Consider the following 21,844-nt stretch of genomic DNA (forward strand, 5'->3'; position numbering starts at 1 on the left):
ATAATTTGGATCCAACCTATGAGGAAATGCATCCGAGGAAAATATTTTATTTAGACCCTTTCATAGAACCTGAACCTGAACCACAATTAGATATAAATATCTTAATCAAAACTAGATAAGGGCATGTTATTCTTGTTCACTTTCTTGGGTTATTGTAGTTTCCTTTGGTCAGCTCTTTTTCGTTTTAAAGACCCACAGTTATTTCGACTGTTACTTTATGGTTCGAGTTGACTAATCCTTTCCTAAGTCTGGCTGAAGACTTTAAACTTAGCACTTCTTGGGAGGTAACCCAATATTCTTGCGACACGGTAATATCCTTCCTTATCTCTTTTGCTTCAAGTGGTAACAGTTTCTCCTTGTTCATGCTTTTAGTTTCATCTTTAGAACATTGAGGACAATGTTAGATTTAAGTTTGGGGGTATGGGAGAAACTTTTTAGTTGCATAATAAATAAACTCCAGAGCCTAGAAATTTACGCCTATTAAGGATAGCACTAACCAATCTAAGTGGATGGAAACATTTTTGTTTTAGGAGTTGAGGAACCAATCTGACTAGATGGAAACATCTATAGAGTCTATTCATAAAAGCACAGAGCTCAGGTGTTAGAAATAACATGATAGTTTCGCCATATCTTGTCGAGTCCTTTTCACTTTCTATTTTTAGTTTTCTTTTGTTTCAAGTGATTTGGTGGGGCACACGATTCAAGTTGTTACCTTTGCTAGGGTGAAATAGAGTGACTGAGTTACCTTTTCAAAAAAAAAAAAAAAAAAAAAAAAAATTATTAGACCGGACCAGTTAGACCAATCGGAATAAGTATTAACACTTGGATAGCAATATGCGTGTGTTCTCCCTGTTTCCGTCGCCTAAGCAAGCGTGGAATGCAGGACCCGTGGGAACTATCGTGTAATCTGCTGACAAGAAGCATGCGCTTGGATCCAAAAGATCTATTCATGCCGTTAAGTTAAAAAAAAAAAAAATGGTTATTGTTATGTGTAGTCAACTGCTGGTTCCCTTGTATTTGCCAGTTTGTTGATCTAAATTTAAGTTATTGACCACTGGTTCCCTTGTATATGCCAGTGTGTTAATATTAGTCAGACCGGTATCTCAGTCATTTAGGTTAGGTTCATCTTGGCAGAGGCCTTCAGACAGATATGGGAAACACCGTTCACTTTTCAACCATCTACATTTTTCTTTTTCCATCTTCTTAATCTTTTCATGTGATTAGTCTGACTCCGAGTATGATGTCCATCGTGAAACTATCTTAGTAGAGCTCTGTCACTTATATGAATTTTAGTATGCTTGAGTGCAAACTCGTGTACACCAATTGGAATTTCGCATCAGGGTTCTTCCTCTTAGAGTCAATAATTGTATGCCAACCAAGGAGGTTCTTTAGTGCTTTCCAAGGTTCTGCGTAGATAGCTAGGATCTGGAGTATTGGTTTTTGTGGGTACACCTCTGATAAACCCACCCGAGATTAACTCGGTCACTTTTCAAGAATAAATTTTGCTCGAGGACTAGCAAATAATAAGTTTGGGGGTATTTGATAGACGCATTTATGTGTCTATTTTGTTCTCAATATTCTGTATTGTTAGACTCGATTAAGTACTTATTGTGTTATTTTGTGTTTTTGTAGATGTTTTTAGAGAAATAAGCCTTTGCGGCGAAATGAGCTCAAAAAAGTGATGATTTACACCCCGGAGAAAAGTACTAAAGGCACCCCAGAAATGCACCGGAAGCGTCCCAGAAATGTACCGGAGGAACCCAGAAAAATTACTATTTCCACCCCAAAATTACTATTTCCACCCCAATTGCTAAAGGGACACCCGTACAGGATTAGGGGGAGGGCACCTTCTTCTCAAATTCAAATAAACTTTTTGGCGGGAAAATTGGTTCATCAACTGGCAGAATTTCAATCGACAAAATGAAGGTGTTGTGGTGCGATTCAATGGCTCAAACTTGGTAGGAAGATGTGATATAGGTTAAGGAACACGTTTTGGGCTTTTGGTTCGATCAAATTTGGCCATAATTAGCTGGACAATTCACGGAAGCAAAACAGGGAAACACGGGTTGGACACGGGATTGGAGAAGATTTGAGCGTGTTCTTCTCATGCATGGAGGACTCTAGCACACTTTTGGACCGTGTAGAAGCTAAATAAGGGAGTATCAGAGGCTGTTTACGCGTGGAGAATCATTTCAGGGAAGAAAATATTCGGAAAATATTTTCTTTAAACACCGAGTAATGAAGATTATATGGAGTAATTGAGGGAGATTCAACGAGCTGTAGGTGTATAAATATGTTCCCTGGGAGTACTAGAGAGGCTGTCGAGAGTTGGGAGAAGAGAGGAGAGCCACAGACGCAGAAATCAAGAGTTGATCAAACTCTGCTGCTGCTGCTGCTGATGAAGAACACCAAGAACACGAAGAACGGACTCGCAGTAGCAGTCGTTTATCAACAGTGGAAATGACTCACGTCCGTGGGTCGTAGGTGTGGGTCGTAGCATTTCAGCGACAACAGCACCTCAGCTTTGTCGTTCATTTTGGACGCCTTCTGTGGGTCGCAGAATTCTGTTTTAGAACATTTACTTATCTTTCTCTTTATTGTAAACATCAATTGAGCTTAATAAAATATTTTGAGAGGTTTTCCAACATGATGAGTTAATTCCCTCGTAACCAAGGCAATGGAGGAAGCTATTCACGCAACATAAATGGGTAACTATTTCATTTAATTATATAATTCACCTAATCACTGCTTTTGCAGAGTTTTAAATTGTTTGAATGATTGTCTTAATTATTTGTTATTCAGTTTGATAGGTTATGCTTGGTTTAATCTCTTGATAATCTATGCTTAAGGTTTACAAATAATATTTGAGAATTTGTATGATTGATAGTGAATTAAAGATAAAAGAGGACTTAAGAATTGAATAGAGTTTTGAAATATTTATCATTCAATCTTGCGTAGTAGTGGAATCTAGTGTCTTGGTTACCTCTCGCCCAAAATTGTTAATATTTTGTATATATATTTTTATAAGTCTAAAAAAATCCTTTACCTTCACAAGTCTTAGAGTTCGAACCTTTATTACTACAACCCACGAAAAATCTTTAATCACTCTCCAGACAGTATTATTGTTAACTGCAGGAAAAATATATTTGATCATGAGTCTAGACCTAAACTAAGTAGGATTATAGAGTCTAGAGTAAATAGAGAAAGCATGCATTGGCTCCCATCCCAGTGGCGTTTTAACACTTAATTCTGATGGTAGCTTTCATGATATTACAAAAACAGGTGGAATTGGTCTAACTCTACGTGATTTTGCAAGGAAACACTAGAGCTCGAAATGCATCTACTTAGCTTTGGTTATTAGTGCAGAGCAGGCAGAGTGCAATGGGAAGCGACTCAATGGGCAAAGAACTTAGGAGTGGAGGATGTGCATTTTGAACTAGACTCTAAACTAGTGGTAAATACCAAAAACTTCAATATTGATTGGAGACTACTTGATATCAAAAATGTCTTTAGATCTTTTACCTCTCGCCGACATACCTATGTGCCAAAAGAGAGGAATAAGGTGATAGATATTCTGTCTAGACTCACAAGAGCTGATAGAGATACTAGAATTTAGATTAATACTCCTCAAAGCTTAATTGATGTTCAACTGCAGGAGGAAGCATCTTTTGTAAACTCGTATCAAGTTTAATTCCAACCATTTCTTCAGTTTCAGAAAATGGAAACTAAAACACTTGACTTAACTACTATAACATGTTCTCATCATCTTTTTTCTTTTTACTTTTTTTTTTTGACACGATCAACGCCAGAATTAAACCTGCAACTTACAGGTTGGGAGTCTAACCCCTGAACAACTGGGCATTCTCTCGTTATCTTATTACACTGCTAATGTGTCATTGCCAACATACGCAACATCGAAGAACAACATATCATATCATGCTACTGCATATATGAGGTGCATCGACGGAACTACATATCATGGTCAATACTTTACACACATGTCTTCTTTTCTACTGGGCTTCTCTTATATTAATTGTGCCAGAAATATTGACGACAAGAAATCCACCGATGGTAATTGATTGTATTTCTTGGAGACGTTGCAACTATGCTAACATGTCTCCTGAAAAAGAAAAAAAAAAACAATTTATTACTGTCAAATACCGCCGGCAGATTACGTTCTCCTTTTTGGTTTTTCTGGTAACGGGAAAACTAGTTGTGCCTCACAAAAAGCAACATTTCTATAAGGGATACCATATTACTAAGGAGAGTGTCTAAATCTATATAAGACAAGATATTTTTTTACTCGGGATAATTTGTGTTACCTTTCCTGTAAATATTGATAATTTGTATTACTTCCCCTATAGAAATAAAATTAGCAAAACCTCTTTTCGTTATATATTCCGTCCAATTATCCATTCCATCTGAAGGAGAATGCATACATGTACACCTTCTCCCGACAAGGTAAATACTAGTTTGTACAAAAACACTCAGCTGCCTACGTTTAACTTAAAATACGAGTAAATTAATTAAATTACTTGATTGAATTTGTCAGGAAAAGATTACTTTGGTGTATATGGTGACAAATATTAAGCAAAATCATATTCAGGGCAAAGATGTGAATCATTATTGTCTAGAGAAATAGATAGAGTTTGATATTGAGAGTAAGTTTCAAGCAATGCCAATGAGCAAACATACATATATGACCAAACAGCAATTCAACAACCAGATCTTTAAATCAATAGCTTCTACTTATGCATGGACAAATCTTTGGAATCTTGAAAAGTTTGTTTGCTTGTTTTGATATAAGGGCTTTTGTGTTCATCAAAGGAAATAACTTGTCAACAGATCTTTCCTTCTAGATTTCTACATTTATAAAGCTATCGACACTAAACCCTATACAACATGCAAATGTTTGCCAAATTTTGCAAATTCATACCGCATCCACCCTTACAAATTGCAATTCCGTTTTACACTTTTTGACAAAGATAAAAAGGATGTATTATTAATTGCCACTATTATGTGACCATTTTATGTTCATTCCATCTTAATTTTTTGTTTATTTTTCACTGTATTGTTTTGCACGGTTAGAATAAAAGAACAGTGGACAATGTCACTTGAGCTCGGTGGTAAGATCATTGAGTGATGACACTAGACTACTACCACTGATCTAAGTTCAAAATTTATCAACACCAAATCATTTTCTGATTTCCGTCTAGGGAAATGAAAAGAATAAATCAGCAAAAAAGTAAAAATATTGGAAAGTTTCCGGTAATCATCATTATTATAAGGGCAAATTAATAAAGTGTCCTGCTTCAAACCATATAATTAATAAACCGGCCAAGCTTTTAAATTCTTTTAGAAACTGGCCTTTCTGTTAGAGTTGACACCCGGGCCCACCAGATCGGTCAGCTGCGTTGAATAAGTCAAACTCGGTAGGAGAATTTACGACTGTGCCCTTGCCCATTTAAAGACGCGTGTGGTGTAATCTCGCACCACACTTTCTCTTTCCCCCTCGTTCTCTTCCTCCCTCGTTCTCTTCTCCTAGGGTTAGGTATTGAAGCTGTTTGAAAAGAAAAAGAGTCCTGATGTTATTGAAGTTGTTTTTGCTGAAGACATAGATGTTAGTGAAAGACCAGAGTGTATTTGGAAGAAAAGTTCTACATATTTAGGGATTCAAAGATAGTGGTGATACAGTGAAGATGAGGTACAAACCGGGATTGAAACAGTCTGAATCAAGGTAAGATTAACGAAACCCGTGACTTAATATATGATGAAAATCATTGTATTCATAGTTAATTGATTTAATTGATCGATTGATTTTTAGGGTTTCTGTTTTTTTTCCTTTGTAATTAGGGTTTATTTGAAACCAAATTTTTATTGTTTAATTGGGGTTTAATTTTCGTGATTGGGTGTAATATTGCTTAATTAGGTTTTCATTTGGTTTTCATAGGTTTATATCTGATTTTGTTTCATTTGTGTTGCAGTCAGTTCAAATTTAGGAATATCAGTGTATATGCGGAGCCAAAGAATGAGACTTTGGTATTTCCTGATTGCCATAGAGATGAAACAGAGTTGATGACACTTAAGTATATGGTGTATAAGGGTTTGTCTATGGATGTTAAAGAGAAGTTTAATTTATATTGGTTTAAGGAAGAATGTCTGCCACTGCCATTGTTAAACAATGATGATTTTGATAATTTTTGGGAGGATTCTTTTGTAAATGAGGATGGATGTATATGTTTGTGGATGGGGATGAAAGACACAGTGTTTGGGACTCCAAAGACTACACCAAAGAAGAAGACAGTTAGTAAGGGAACCACCCCTAGAAGATCCCCAAGGCTAAATAGTGTGGATAAATCAGTTGAAGGTGCATCAAGAAAGCTGAGTTTCATGGATGTGCCCATGTCCAAACATTCTCAGGCTAGTAGCAGTGGTTGCTGTCAGTCAAAAGCTACAAATGAAGTTAAGTTTGTTGAAGATGTGGACAATATTCAGCTGGAAAACACCAAAGAAGATGAATGTCACCCAATTGAGAATCCAGAAGCTCCTCCAGTATATGACAGTGATGAAGACATTGAATATGGGTCAGATGAAGAAGAACAAGAAGAGAAAGAAGAAGAAGAAGAAGAAGAAGGCAAAGAAAAAGGAGAAAAAGAAGGCAAAGAAAAAGGTATATTTCATTTATAACTGATTTCATTTATTATAATTTGTAACTTATTATATGGTACTGATGTTGATCTTGAATGTGAAGGTAAGGATGTGGATGAAAGACCTGCTTACATGGATGACTTTGATGATGATTTTGGTCAGTACATGAAGGGTGAGCATGATGTAGATCTTTTCCCTGAAGAAGAAGTTTTTACTCCAGTAGATCCTAGCAAAATGGAGGTAAAAACTAGATTTGCAAATAAGGAAGCATTTAAGAAACATCTCAGGGGTTATTGTGTTCTTAATAAGTGTCAATATATTTTGGATAGAAGTGCTCCCTCTAGAATTAAGGCTGAGTGTAGGTTTAAAACAGAACATGATTGTCCTTGGTTTGTGTATGCTAGCAAGAAAGAGGGTGAGAAGACTTTTGTTCTTAGGAAAGTGAATTTGGAACATAAGTGTGAAGGGGATCCCCAAAATAGGAATAGATCTGCTGATCCTCATTTTGTAAAGGATTTTGTTCTTGATCAGATGAAGAATAAGCCTAAAAAAGTTGTTCCAGACCCTTATAAAATCAAGGAAGACTTCTTAGCTGAAAAGAGAGTAAATATACCATATCAGTGTGCATGGAAGGCTAGGAATCTAGTTTTAGAGTCATTATATGGGAACTATAAAGAAAGTTACAATGAAGTACCAGCATTCTGCAAGATGTTTACAAAATGCAATGATGGGTCTGTTGCTAAGTTCACTTTTGACACAGTGAATAACACCTTTGAAAGCATGACACTCTCATTTGAACCTGCAATGAGGGGTTGGCGAAAAGCATGCAGGGGAGTTATAGGGCTTGATGCCTGCCATCTAACAGGGGAATATGGGGGAGTATTGATGGCTGCAACTGCACTTGATGGACAGAATGGGTTAGTAATGTTAGGAATTATGGTATGCAGAGCTGAAACAAAGGAAAATTGTTGAGTCAAAAGTGGATGGTTGTTTATTAGTACATTTGCAGGTTACATTTTCAGATTGTTGAGTTCCTTACATATAGCATTAAGTTCAAGATTAGGATTGCAGTGAGACAAACATATTTTTATTGTATTTTCTTGATAACCCAACCTAGGATAGGAATTTTTAAGGGGCCAAACACGACCTTAGACTTTGGAACCAGTTTGGCAGTTACACACCCTTACTTTTAACTGCCTCCGCCACTACTCATCAGCTGAGCAAGGGCGGAAATCAGTGTATTGCATGGGCGTATAGTTGCATATTCTGCCCAACTAACTCCCAAACCTAAAAGTTACAAGATATATTGGGCTTCCAAGCCCATCTTATCTTACTTGTACCCCTAAAAATAATTCTGCATTCCGTTAGTGAGTTGTCTGGCTCCGCGCCCGCCGCTTAACCAATGCTCACATTGCCAACGCAACCAACTGGCCTAGTTCTCTTCTCGAGGCTCGCGCCGCCGATGGTTTCAAAACCTGTGGTCAAGTTTTACACCTCTAGAGACGTGTTATAATTCTAGTCATCATCATAAGGTAGGGTGAAGCCTCCTTATTGCATTTTTGATGTGTTGTGTCGATAATGATAACATTTTGATACTTGATACACACTACTACTCTTACAAGTAACTAGTAAACTCAATACACTAGTAGTCCTATTGATGACAAAGAAACAATATTAGTTTATCAAAAACAAGGTTGGTCCCCTATATTTTTTTTCTAATGAGATCTAAAAAAGACCAATATGCTTTCAAGTATCCCATTCTTCAAAATCCCACGAACATAAACTTGTGGTACCATCTTTTTCCCCATAGTTCCCTCGAAAACACTAAATTAAGACTAAGAATTTGTCTTCCTCCATAGGGTCCAAAATCCAAATAGTGTGGAGGAACTTGTTAATGCAAAACCCTAGGAAAATTCTTCTTGGGTTTAGTAGTAGAATTATGGAACTTTGAATTTGGTTTTTGAAAAAAGAAGTCATGACTTATATTAGAAGTACGTGTGTGTCTAGTTCCCTCCCCAATGTCGCGTGTTCTATTCTTCTTGGGTTTCTAATTAGGGAATATGTGGTGACACTATATGGAAGCAACTTGTCTGTCATCTCCATGAGTTTTTTGCTTGCATAATGGAGCATGTTGGCTTACATTCAGGACCACCCCAACCAAGTATGCGAGATTTATGACACAATACAACCTAACTTTTATTAGATTCAGGAATGCACTAGTTTTCTACCCGCGAACATAGAAATTAGGAGGACACAACTTTGTAAGAAAAACATATTCCCGAAAATTTGTATCAAAAAAAGAATGTAAGATATCGTAAAAAATAACAATGTCGAAGGATCCTCCCCTACAATGCAACTTGATGAAATTGATTTCTTGGAATCTGAGTTATAAGCCGAAAAAATGAAACTTCCGGCAAGATTTGCCGCTATAAAAACACCTTCTTCTGAGTTGAATTTTCTTCAATAAAACAAAACTGAAAAAGAAGCACACAGAACTCAAGCAAGCTAAACAGCTTACTTTTTCATGATTCTTAGGAAATAATAGTTTCCGGTCAAACACCACCCCTTAGTCTAGTGTGGAGTGCCAATTAAGAAAGGACAAAGACATAAAAATGGATCCTAGGCCGACAAAAGACCACACGTACGATAAACTGGGTGGTTCTATCTGGTCTGTATATCATCAAAACCATAAGGAGTACTTTAAGGCTAATGTTCCCTCCTTAATTTACTTATACTTACTTGCACAATAATTAAGCAAAATGTTATATATTCCAATTATCCACTTGTTGTTAATTATTTAGAGTAAATCCCTCATATAATCATATGCGTAAAATGAAGCATCAAGACTACGCCAATGAGGACAACCTTTAATTGGGGGACTCGCTATCCCCGCCATTAGGATAGGCTCTAAAAATTGCAGGAATGTTTTTTGTTACTGTGTTTTTGATCAGTAAGAATTTGATGCTGACAAAATTTGAATTCAGGTCGCTGATATCATCATCCAACGATTTTACTACTGTATTACAGTGGCATCAGTACATGAAAATATTTATATAACCGACTCAACAAAATGACTTAAAGAAGAAGAAATTAGTTGGATCAACCTAAAAAGAAGAAATTACGTCGGGTAGAATGAGTGAGAAAACAGAAACTCAAAGAAACAAGGTAAGTGAAACACTCATGGTTCAAGTGCTTAAAGGAACAACAAAATGGGTCTAGGAGAAACAAACCCCACAATTTTCAATAAGGAGAGAAAAGTAGGAGCAAAAAATACCACAACAGTCAGTTGCTTGAGGAGAAAAAAATACACTCATAACAAGAAGAACAATCTATCTGATAAGTAGTACTAGTAGATTTCGAGTCAGTCAGTCATAAGTCAGTCAAAGCAGTCAAAACCATTTTAGGAAATACTTGTAAAGAGGAAAAGAACACGAAAATAAACAAAAAATTGACAAGAAGAAGACTATTGATCCTGAGTCCCCCTCACAGTCACTAATGGTTAGTACATATTTGCCGTTATTCGAGAAACAAACTACAGATAAGAGATGAAGAAAACTCCCTTAATAAAGTAAGAGGTAACATGGGGTTTTATTATGTTGATAAAGATGTTAAATTTTCATTTAATTTTTGAGAGCTTGTTTTGAAGGGTTAGTTATGGAGTTTGCTTGGCAAATTTAGGTGGTGTTGTTAATGCATAACTTGGCCAGGAGTCGATCTCATTGGCCTTTAGATAGTCAATAATCAAATTATCGACGGAAAATGGGTTATTTGTCCAAATATTTTTAAAACATGGTTCAAATGGACGAGTAAAAATTAGTATGGGTGAAATGGACACTAAAAAAATAGTAAGTATGAAAATGGATTCATCCTGACTTAAACTTAAAAAATAGTAAGGATGAAACTGGATGTATCCTGATGTAAATTAAAAATAAGAAAAAATATTTAAAAATGGATAGGATGAAACTGTTTACATCCTGACTATTTTTACATTTTTGTCCATTAAACAGTATCAAAATCTAAATGTCCTTTTCACATATGCATTGTTGATTTTGATCTTTTTAACCAATTTTGTGAATTATCAATCGGTAAAATCTGCGAGGGAGATATGTCAAATTAAGCATCTGCGTCATTTTACGTGCAATTAACCTTACCTAGCTACTTGGCGGCTAAGGAGTTGTTTTCCTGGGGTACTTAGCCGTATTTGATCCTATTGAAACCCATTTTCTTTTCACACTATGTTTCCTTTTTTTTTTCTCCTTGAGAGATACCAGAATTCAAATTCCTTTATGGATATGCTAGAGCAACTGGGCAACCACTATGGTGTGCATTTTTGTTTTTATATCCCTTTAAAAGATAAGGAGATGCAACCCATGTAATATCGTTATTAAAGTTCAATGTCTTTTATGCAGTAACACGGTGAGTGAAAATGTTGATCATATTTTTATTAGATGCATTTTTATCTGAAGCTATATGGAGAATATGTCTTTATATCCAACTTTATACAGTGGTGCCGTTAATTTGAGTTTTAAAGAGTGATGTTTGCAATAGTTAAGTGATAAGAATCATCGAAATACATATATTTATATTCTTTGGCGTATTTGGTAATACAAATGTAGGGTTGTCAATATTAGATATATAAAATTATATTCTGAATTCAAGTCTACTAAAGTTAAGTCTCGGACTAGGATTCGAGCATGGTACTTAAGTATCAGACATCACTGAATAATCCTCGGAGATTGAAGAATGAATATCAAACGAAGACATTTGAAGATCTTCATCGACAAAAATGTATGTGGAGACTGAACCATCTTATTTACTCACAACAATATTTATTATTCTATCTTATGAGACCATGTCGTATGACTTTAGTAAATTTAATATTGCAAATAAGAAATTTTGAGTCAAGGTTGTCTTGATAAATCTATCGAAATATGATTTAAAAAATAAATGTTTTAGATCCTTGACAATCTTGGTTAAGAATAATTTATTGTTTATAAATTATTTTGGTTTCAAGTTGATCATTTGAAAATTGCTCAAGCAATGATATTGACTATGCCTTTGGCGCGTTGCCCCGCAGGCCGTAACTTACCCAATGCGCCATGATGAAGCTACGATCCGGGACTTAAAGCTAGGCAAATGCACGTTCATTGACCTTGCAATCATGCTCTTGGAACATGATGCAACTAACTTAGATTCCACACCGTTCCAACTTACCCTTGTTCTGCTAAGGGTTTATTAAGTAAACCAAAAACTTTCTTAAAACGGCAAAAACGGCCTTTTAAGGGCCTAAACGATGGAATTTGGCTAAATTCTGGTGACCATGTTGATCTATAGATCCAAATTTCTTGATATTTGGGTTGTTTCCAATCAAAATTGACTTCTCTTGAGCTAAATTACGACACTCGGGTTTTTAGCCTATGTTGAACGCCTTGATAGAAAGTAAGAGCATCCAGTGAATGGAATGCAACTTGCCTCATCAAGTTTCGCCACAATCATCTCTTGCGTCGATCTACCGAGCCAGATGATATGAGAGGCCAGTATGGCACAATCATCCCTCAATTACATGATATGAGTGACAACATGCTGGACCGACAATGCTGCAACTCATTGCGGCTGTATACGTTTCCCTACTCTAAAGGGATCAAGCACAGACTGTAGTTCATCCTCGAAGGGACAGAAACTTAAGTCAACTCGTTTTCATGGCCGTGTACAAACAATAATGGAAATGGCCTAGTCTGTATAGGTCGTTCTGTCAAAATGCATCCAAGTGATGGATGTTTGGTCCGCAATATGGCATAACGATGCTTAAGCATCAAATGCCTTCTTCGCGAGGCTACGCAACTATAAATGAGCCTTAGGCATCATTCATATTCTTCCGGCTAATATATGAAGCTTACTTGGTGCATAGTCCGCATATGCACCATCAACCAACTACTCCTCCCTATATATGTTAATTTGACATTTTTAGAACTCAAATTGGGGGAGGAAAAATCATTCGTCAACTCCCCAGGCCAATATGGTTGCACCTTACCATTCTGGCCAACACCGATGTATGGCCGTGATGGTTGTACATGTCCGTCCTCTGCCAACCTGATGTCCAGCCATGTTGGCCGTCCTCTGCCAATCCGATGTCCAGCCATGTTGGCCGTCCGCTGCCAACCCGATGTCCAGCCATGTTGATCGTCCGCTGCCAACCCGATGTTCAGCCATATTGGACGTCCGCTGCCAACCCGAGGTCCATCCATGTTGGCCGTCATCTTCCAACCCAATGTCCAGCCATGTTGGCCGTCCTCTGCCAACCCGATATCCATTTTTGTTGGTTGTCCGCTGCCAACCCGATGTGCATCCATGTTGGATCAACATTGTCAACACATTGGCCAAGGGACAATATTCATTTTCCTACGCAATCGAATCTTTGGATGAAGCTTCATCACAAGCAAATGGCGCATATTTTAGCATGCTCCATGCTAAAAACACGGGGTGTTACATTATAACACCCTTCAAAGAATTTTGTCCTCGAAATTCAAAACCAAACTATTGTGGACAATCTCTTCAGTTTGGATTCCCTGAGCAAAAGTACCATACCAGATGCTCAAAAATCACGGGTTTTTTCAAGTTGTCATGAACAACAATTTAGACCTTATGAGCAAATGTCCCATACCACCTGCCCAGGAATCCAAAAGTGCCCACAACAATACCAAGAATCTCAATTGGCCAGTGCCAAGAGGATATCTCAACAAGGTATCCTAAGTATGCATCCCATACTACACACTCAGGAGTCCCTAAAATTCACAAGGTTGATGTCATTAAAATGATAATATTTTAGCACAGTACTGTGTGGATCAGTATCCAGTTTCCCACCGTCCCTGACAGTCATTCAGGTTGCCACTCCTAAGTGGGATGCTAGCCGGGCCTGACAAACCACACCATTGGCCAGTTGCCAATGTGTAGGGATGATCAGTCCCATTATCTACCCACCATCCTAGACGGTCTTCCGGATATCCACTCGTAATTGGGGTTCCACTTAGGCCAACCAAATTCACAGTACTTGAACAAGCTCAATTCGATCCGCATAGTAACTGGCATTGCAGTCACAAACTCTTTCCGCGCAAAAGTTGGCCTATTCTCCAACTTTATTTCCCTTTGAAAGAAAAATACTCGTCTTACGAGTCCACTCGGCACAGTCCCTAGTTTTTCTCGGAACTTGCTCTGATACCAAATGTGACGGACCGTAAAATTACGTCTTTGGCACGTTGCCCCGCAGGGCGTAACTTCCCCGATGCGCCATGATGAAGCTATGATCCGGGCCTTAAAGTTAGGAAAATGCACGTTCATTGACCTTGCAAGCATGCTCTTGGAGCATGATGCAGCTAACTTAGATTCCACACCGTTCCAACTTACCCTTGTTCTGCGAAGGGTTTATTAAGTAAACCAAAAACTTTCTTAAAACGGCAAAAACGACCTTTTGAGGGCTTAAACGATGGAATTTGGCTAAATTCTGGTGACCGTGTTGATCTATAGATCTACATTTTTTGATCTTTGGACCGTTTCCAATCAAAATTGACTCCTCTTGAGCTAAATTACGACACTCGGGTTTTTAGCCTATGTTGAACGCCTTGATAGAAAGTATGAGCATCCAGTGAATGGAATGCAACTTGCCTCATCAAGTTTGGACACAATCATCCCTTGCGTCGAGCTACCGAGCCAGATGATATGAGAGGCCAGTATGCCGCAATCATCCCTCAATTAGATGATATGAGCGACAACGTGCTGGACCGGCAATGTTGCAACTCATTGCGTCTGCCTACGTACCCTTCTCTACTCTAAAGGGATCAAGCACAGACCGTAGTTCATCCTCGAAGGGACAGAAATTTAAGCCCCCTCGTTTGCATGGCCGTGGCCAAGCAATAATGGAAATGTCCTAGTCCGTATAGGTCGTTCCGCCAAAATGCATCCAAGTGATGCATGTTTGGTCCGTAATATGTCATAACGATGCCTAAGCATCAAATGCCCTCTTCGCGAGGCTACACAACTATAAATGATCCTTAGGCATCATTCATACTCTTCTGGATAAGCTATGAAGCTTACTTGGTGCATAGTCCGCATATGCACCATCAACCAACTACCCCTCCCTATGTATGTTATTTTGACATTTTTAGAGCTCAAATTAGGGGAGGAAAAATCATTCATCAACTCCCCAGGCCATGATATCTGCACCTTACCATTCTGGCCAACATCGATATACGACCGTGATGGTTGTACATGTCCGTCCTCTGCCAACCCGATGTCCAGCCATGTTGGTCGTCCTCTGCCAACCCGATGTCCAGCCATGTTGGTCGTCCGCTGCCAACCCGATGTCCATCCATGTTGGCCGTCCTCTGCCAACCCGATGTCCAGCCATGTTGGACGTCCTCTGCCAACCCGATATCCATCCATGTTGGATGTCCGCTGCCAACCCGATGTGCATCCATGTTGGCTGAACATTGTCAACACATTGGCCAAGGGCCAATGTTCCTTTTCCTATGCAATGAAATCTTTGGATGAAGCTTCATCACAAGCAAATGTCGAATATTTTAGCATGTGCCATGCTAAAAACACGGGGTGTTACAACACTCTTGTTCACTAAATCAGTATGTATCTATGAATCATAGTCTAAGCTTTGAGTGTTAGTGAACACGAATTATGCTTCTAAGTTTATAAGGCATATTTCCACGAACTATCATTATACACGGTTCCAGAACCTTGGACCATAGTGTATATTCTTCCGTGTAATTTCAAGGCGAACTTCTCACACACTTATATGAATTCCTAATAAAAATTCCATCTAAATGAGAAAGTGTTTGTTTGAATCTCAAGTTATCTTATCTTGAATTCAAATATACCTAGTGCCTCAAAAATTTATAAACAGAGAGACTCATTGCAATTGGACTTCAAAATCCCTGACACTTCTGTGTCCTTAATGCTTGCTAGGGTCGTCCTCTAATAACCTAAGTTTCCTCTAAGAAACATAATTAGGTTATGACTTACATACTTCACTTAAGATTCATAAAGCCAGGTCCAACTATCTTTTACCTGATAGCTTGTGTATCCTGATATTATTATTATTGATCTTCGAGGTTCTTGTTATCTCAGATCAGGAACGATACAAATAGAAATCATAAGGTTCTCTTTATCCTAGACTTCGTGATTCATTCAGATAGATTCTAAAACTCTTCTTCATTGATTTGTTTGGATTTTCTTTTTTAAAAGGTAGTTAGTAATCCAAGATTCTCAGCTAACCGAGTATAAGTATTTCGCATTCGTGATGTTTGCCAGACTTTATCTATTGCAAACATATTTGCAAACCTAGAGTTAAGTATCAAAAGGGAAATGAAATAGGCTTATATGTTAGTGGAAGATTGGTATCAAAAGTCTTCACTTAGGTTAAAGCAACCTATTGGTCTGTAAAGGACGTCAGATAAGGGAATCAATTGTATAAATCCTTGCGATGTTCAAGAGACGTAAGGAGCATGATTGCATCTAAATTGCTTGGAGGGTTAATTCGGTTTCAACTACATTCCAGTTCGGAGTCTGATAGTAGGCTAGTGTCTGTAGCGTCTTAATAAAGTCTGGTGTTCAAAGATGGACGAGGTCCCATGGTTTTTCTGCAGGTGCAATTTTCCTCATTAACAAAACTTCTAGTGTGTTATGTGTTCTTGTTCCGCATTGTACTTTTGTATCTGTATAATAGGAATAGAAGAATGACTGGTGCTATTGACTTTACTTTTGTATTCTTTGTTTCCTTTTTTCCCTAATGACTTTACAACTGTATTATAGGGACACATACAAATTTATAAATATATTAGTATGCTCATTATATTTGCTTCTTGAAGAAGGTATTACGTCTAAGTACTCGTGACGGCTCATTCTTGGTTGGAGATGTAGTCAAACTGTTTTCATAGGTGAAAATCCTATGTTACATTTCATAACGAAAGAAGTGTTAGCAATGAAGAAATTTGTATGTGACATGCAATAGCAATCTCGAGAGGACAAGAGTCACAACAATAAAAAATCTGACTCAAGGTACTACCACATTGCTAATAGTGAGTACAAAATGTTATGACTCAACGTGGATATTAATGTTCCTTATGTTATACCTAGGATTCTCCCTACCTCTGGATCATAAGGCAATAGTCGATAATAAGTTCCATGAGAATAATTATGTAATAAAATAAGAAGTATGGCTTAGAACAATCCATATAATCATAATGTTGATATCTATACTTAGAGTTAACATTCTTGGGTAGAAACAAAAATGTCTAATAATGAATCATGTATTGACGAAGAAAGTTTACAATTTTATGGAGTACCTGAAGAAACAACTGTTAAGTCGGCTCAGTGCAATGAGTCAAGATGTGCCACATATATTTAACTCTAATAGCACATAACATTTTCAAATAGATAAAATATTGTACGATTGAAATTACTTTCGATCATTAGAAATTACTATTTTTTTATCTAAAAAGAAATTTCCCTCAATATATTGAAATTAAAGGACCATAATCTCCACAGGTAGAGTTTCGGTAAGATATTACATTTTCATTCCAAGTTTGAATGTTAAGGTAAGCTAGAATTTGCTCTAAGGGATCTCCTTTCCAATTATGCATTATGGCATATTTGTTACAAAAAGTGGAGGTTTTGGATGCCCAAATTGCATTGGTTCTTAAAACAAGAGTAAAAGCTAGAGCTTTAAAATTTATATCTTGAGAAGTTATGTTTCCTTATACAGTATTGCTATTGTATCTTTGCTTCTTTGCAGCTGTGTCCTTTCCTATTAGCAGCAAGAACGTAGGTTCTGAGTTGCTCTTGAAAGTGATAGAGTGTCCACTCCATTATGTTGCCCATCGGAAAGTCGTGTCTGCTCCAGCTCTCTCTGATTGTTCTGTGGTTGTGCAGTCTGCGTGAAGTCCTCTAGCTTCCCTGATTTGTCATGTAGAGTCACAAAGAGTTAGTCCAATACCAGATTTTGCTCCTGAATTCATTCTTGTTATCCCTATGTTGATTTCATATCCATTAAACATGTTTGTCCCTGGGATTGATTAGTAGTAACCTTGAGAGAAGTATCATTTGGTGGATTATAGTACAAAAGTTTCATAATATCATAATCTGACCTATAAACTGTCCCACAACTATTTATGAATTTAATGACATTGTTTGCTGTTATTTTATTATTTTGAGTTTCTTTCTTAAAAGTTATGTTGCATCTGCTTTCCAGATTTGTCAAATGATTACACTACACAAGACTTGCCAATCTATGCCAAATCCACCTTTGTTGGTGTTTTGAAAACAATTATATAACCACTCATGAAAATTGTTAGTTCCATTTTTTATGTATTGCATATCAAAGTTAGAATGCATCCACACTTGTTTAGCAAACTTACAATCTAGAAATAGATGAGTTAAAGTTTCTGGTTCTTCATTACACAATTTACATCTAGTATTTATTATGTCTGGCAAAATGGCTGCCATTCTCATGCTATTTGGCAGTATGGAATAGGCTTCCTTCCGGATGAAGATTTTCACTGCAGGAGAAGTGTTCATACCCCAGATAAGATTTTCACTGCATTTATACCCAAACAGTAAAATTTTATATTTCAACAAAAGAATTCTCAGATAAGATGCCATTTATACCCTTTCCAACCATCACCAAACATTCACTCCTCTTTTAAGAAGAGGTAACCTCCCCTTGTACAGTAAGAAGAGCACGCACCAACGGGTGAAATACTTAATTAACGCCCATAGCCATAGGAACCCATTTAGAGTTTTTTTTTTCTTTTTTCTTTTGTAGGGAATTTAGAGTTTAAGACAAGTTAGTATAGAGAGAATTTGATAATTGGATTTGAACCAGCATTTTCTTAGTATTAAAACAGCAAATTAACCATAGCGGTTTGGTTTGTTACTCTTCAATCACAACTGTATAGGTTTATCCTGACATAAGCCCCCATGGTAGCATGCTGCATGCAAATAAAAACAAATATCCACACGCTATAATTCTACCAATCTGTGCTCAGATTATCCATCCACAGTTAGGGTGTGCAGCAGCAGTGACTATTGAAAACCCTACACCAAGGCATGGGGGGACTGCATGTGCCCTTAGGGAGAGTCAGGTGCTCAAACAGCCCCAACACCTTCACTTGTCCAAAGCAAAAGAGAAAAGAGAAGAACACATTATTGTGCAATGGGTCCATATGTAGTGGCCACATGAGCTCATCCTTAAGATCATCCCTACATCATATTACAATTCCTAGTAAGATTCAAAATTTATAAGATTGTGAGCTCTTTAAAAATCTTCACAAAACACACACACACAAGTTTTGATTCTCCATTAATTCTAATTTAAAAGAAAGTAAGAAAGGTGGACTAGACCATAACTTTGTGTAGTGAAATTTCATTTGAACTTTTAAGATAGATTTGATTTTCATTCTCAATAGGAAGATAGATTCATCATGTTCACTAAAATCAATACTTACATGATCTTTCTTTTTTGCTTTTAAGAATTGTTGTCTAAGTTAACTTAATGTATATGCAAATGGGATGGGAGGAGGGGGAAAAAAAACTAGCCACCACCATCATATAAAGAAGAACCCATGAAACATTTTATCTTGAATTGGAAAACTCTTTTGAAACCCATTAAAATTTGTAATGTCTTGATTTGGTTTGTGAATTAGATTTTTTTTTTTTTTTTGATACAAAATAATTTTATCACACACACACACTCATCATCTTTCTTTTCTTTCTGCCCCTTTTAAACACTGAAAATGGCAGATTCCCAATCATCTTTTCTCCATTATAGGAAACACCCATCATTGCTCCCAACCATTCTTTTCTTTCACCCATAGAAACCTGAGCTTTTAAGCCATTTCTTCTTCTTCTTAATTCTTCTTCTTATTCTTCTACTTCCACCTTTTTCATCCAATTTAAATATCTCTTCCCTTTTCTCATCTTTTCTCCTTCCTTCCCTCCTGCTGCTACTACTCACTGCTCATCAAAATCTTTCTTTTCTTTGTTTATTCTCTGCCTGTCTGTCTCTTTTCATCTTTATGATGGATCCTTCATCTACATCCTCTGTTAATGGTTTCTATTCATTCTTAACCAAAGGGATTGATGATCTTGAACGTTATTTCCACTCGAACAATTTCATGTCTATTCAGTTCCTACAAAGGGTTCTTTCTCTTCTTCGTTCTTTTCATTCTCAGCTGACTTCGTTAGTTAAAAAGCTTCATTTACCAGTTGGTGACAAATGGCTTGATGAATATATGGATGAAAGTTCTAGACTTTGGGAAGCTTGTCATGTTATCAAGTCTGGTATTTCGGGGATGGAGAATTACTACTCAACTGGTGCTGATATTGCTGCTTCTCTTGATGCTCATAGAAACCCAACCACTCAACTTCTCCGTCAGGTAATCAAAAATCATGGGTTTTGCTTGTTTTGTTTTATCAGAATTTTGATTGATGGGGCGTTAAATCAATGGACTTTTATTGATTGATATTGTTTTGATTTGTTAAAACAGGCTGTGAGGGCAATTTCTGGTTGTAGAAGACAAGCAGTGGGATTAGAAGAAGAGAACAGAGCATTAATGGAGAATAGAATCCAAAACCTTTCATTAAGATTTGATGAGAAAGTTTTATTAGAATCAAAGCTTAACGGGTTTAGTGGATTTCGTGGAGTTCTTTATGCAATGAGAAATGTAAGCTCATTACTTCTAATGATTTTACTCTGTGGGTTAGTTTATTGCTGGCCAGAATCAAGCTTTCGACGAGGAGGAAGTGGATACGAAGGATTATTGTTTGGTTCAGGTTTTATGGCATCAACAGTAAGATTACAACAGAGTGTAGTTGCAGAGATGAATAGAAATGATGGTAGGCCTGGAATTTTACTTTATGAATTCAGAAAAGCTAAAGTTGCCATGGATGAACTAAAAACAGAGCTGGAAAGAAATTTTGAGAGTGATTCAGGAGTTAGAGAAAGAATTGAGAATTTGAAAAGCTGTATTGGGACTTTGAAATCAGGTAGTGAGAATATCATTGGACAACTTGATGATTTCTTTGATGAAATTGTTGAAGGTAGGAAGAAACTTTTGGATATTTGCAGTCATAGATAGAGGAAAGAAAACAGAGTCAGAGAAGAAAAAACAGAGTTGAATGGTCAGAGAAGATTATGAAATTAGCTTGCTGAGATGGTGATGGGTTTTGTTTGATTAGTGCTAGTCTCTGTTATTTCTATCAGTCATGGAATATTTCTTCTTCTTCTTCTACTCTGTTATTTTCTTCTTGTTTCCTTGCCCTTTTTATCTTTTGTTTGTTAGTTGCAGCAGCTATTTTACAGTTTGAAGATTTTGAAGACAACTTTTTTTTCATCAGAAAAGCAAAAAAAGCAGCAGAATAATTTAATGCTTGTTAGGTAGAGAAGAAGAAGAAGAATCTTCAATATTTACTGTCATATTACAAAAAGCCAGAACAATTGAAGAAGAAGAAGAAAAAGTTACTTTCACTCTGTAAAAAAATGTGAAGTTACATTTTAATAGCCAAAAAAAAAAGATGCTTCTTTTGATTCTCAATAGTTTATCAGATGAATCCTATGTTTTTGCATGTATGGAAGAGCAGTGCTGTCCCGCATGACCTCGCGGGAAGCTATCCCGCTTGAGCGGTTTCTTTACCATTAGATTATGCTAAAATCTAGATCTAACAGTCTTGAACCTTTAGGGAAAATGGTGGGTCATATCCTGGAAGTGATGGGTCATTTTCTGAATATGAATCTAACCGTTAATTTGATCATCCAATGATAAAGAAGCCGCTTTTGCGGGAAACCATCCAGCAAAGTCGTGTGGGATAACATTTGGAATCAAAGAAGAAGATATTAAAAGTCAGATTATATGAAATTAGCTTCAAAAAGTTTCGCGTTTCCTTACCACATTATTTATCTGTTTTTGTTGCTGACCAGTTTCGAACTCAGTTATGAAATCAAAGAAAAAGATATTAAAAGTTAGATTATACGAAATTAGTTTCAAAAAGTTTCGCGTTCCCTCAACACATTATCTTTTTTGTTTCTATTGCTAACGAGTTTCGAACTCATAACGTTCCTTGATATTAATGTCCCACAACTTCATTTTGCAACAAACAATGCTGCTTTCAATTTTGGTTTGTGATTCATAATTAT

The 21,844-nt window shown here is 36.9% G+C and overlaps 2 protein-coding genes across 2 annotated transcripts; both read left to right on the top strand.

The window, feature by feature from the left end:
- Window positions 1-6,644: 6,644 nt before the first annotated feature.
- LOC113279883 lies at window positions 6,645-7,620 on the top strand. The gene is made up of 2 exons (XM_026528529.1): window positions 6,645-6,670; window positions 6,752-7,620. The coding sequence occupies exon 2, from the start codon at window positions 6,781-6,783 to the stop codon at window positions 7,618-7,620; it is 840 nt and encodes a 279-aa protein (XP_026384314.1). The 5' UTR covers window positions 6,645-6,670; window positions 6,752-6,780.
- An 11,414-nt stretch (window positions 7,621-19,034) lies between these two features.
- LOC113283238 lies at window positions 19,035-21,245 on the top strand. Its single transcript, XM_026532430.1, has 2 exons — window positions 19,035-20,087; window positions 20,199-21,245. Exons 1-2 carry the CDS (start codon window positions 19,728-19,730, stop codon window positions 20,787-20,789), a joined length of 951 nt encoding a protein of 316 aa, XP_026388215.1. The 5' UTR covers window positions 19,035-19,727; the 3' UTR covers window positions 20,790-21,245.
- The last annotated feature ends 599 nt before the right edge of the window (window positions 21,246-21,844 follow it).

The sequence above is a fragment of the Papaver somniferum genome, chromosome 5 (genome assembly GCF_003573695.1).
Source record: "Papaver somniferum cultivar HN1 chromosome 5, ASM357369v1, whole genome shotgun sequence".
Lineage (NCBI taxonomy): Eukaryota > Viridiplantae > Streptophyta > Magnoliopsida > Ranunculales > Papaveraceae > Papaver > Papaver somniferum.

Excerpts from the sequence above, each read along its gene's own strand:
- LOC113279883 (XM_026528529.1), top strand. The coding sequence starts at position 6,781 with ATGGATGACTTTGATGATGATTTTGGTCAGTACATGAAGGGTGAGCAT.
- LOC113283238 (XM_026532430.1), top strand. The coding sequence starts at position 19,728 with ATGATGGATCCTTCATCTACATCCTCTGTTAATGGTTTCTATTCATTC. Across the intron at positions 20,088-20,198 it reads CCACTCAACTTCTCCGTCAG|GCTGTGAGGGCAATTTCTGG; the intron begins GTAATCAAAAAT and ends TTGTTAAAACAG.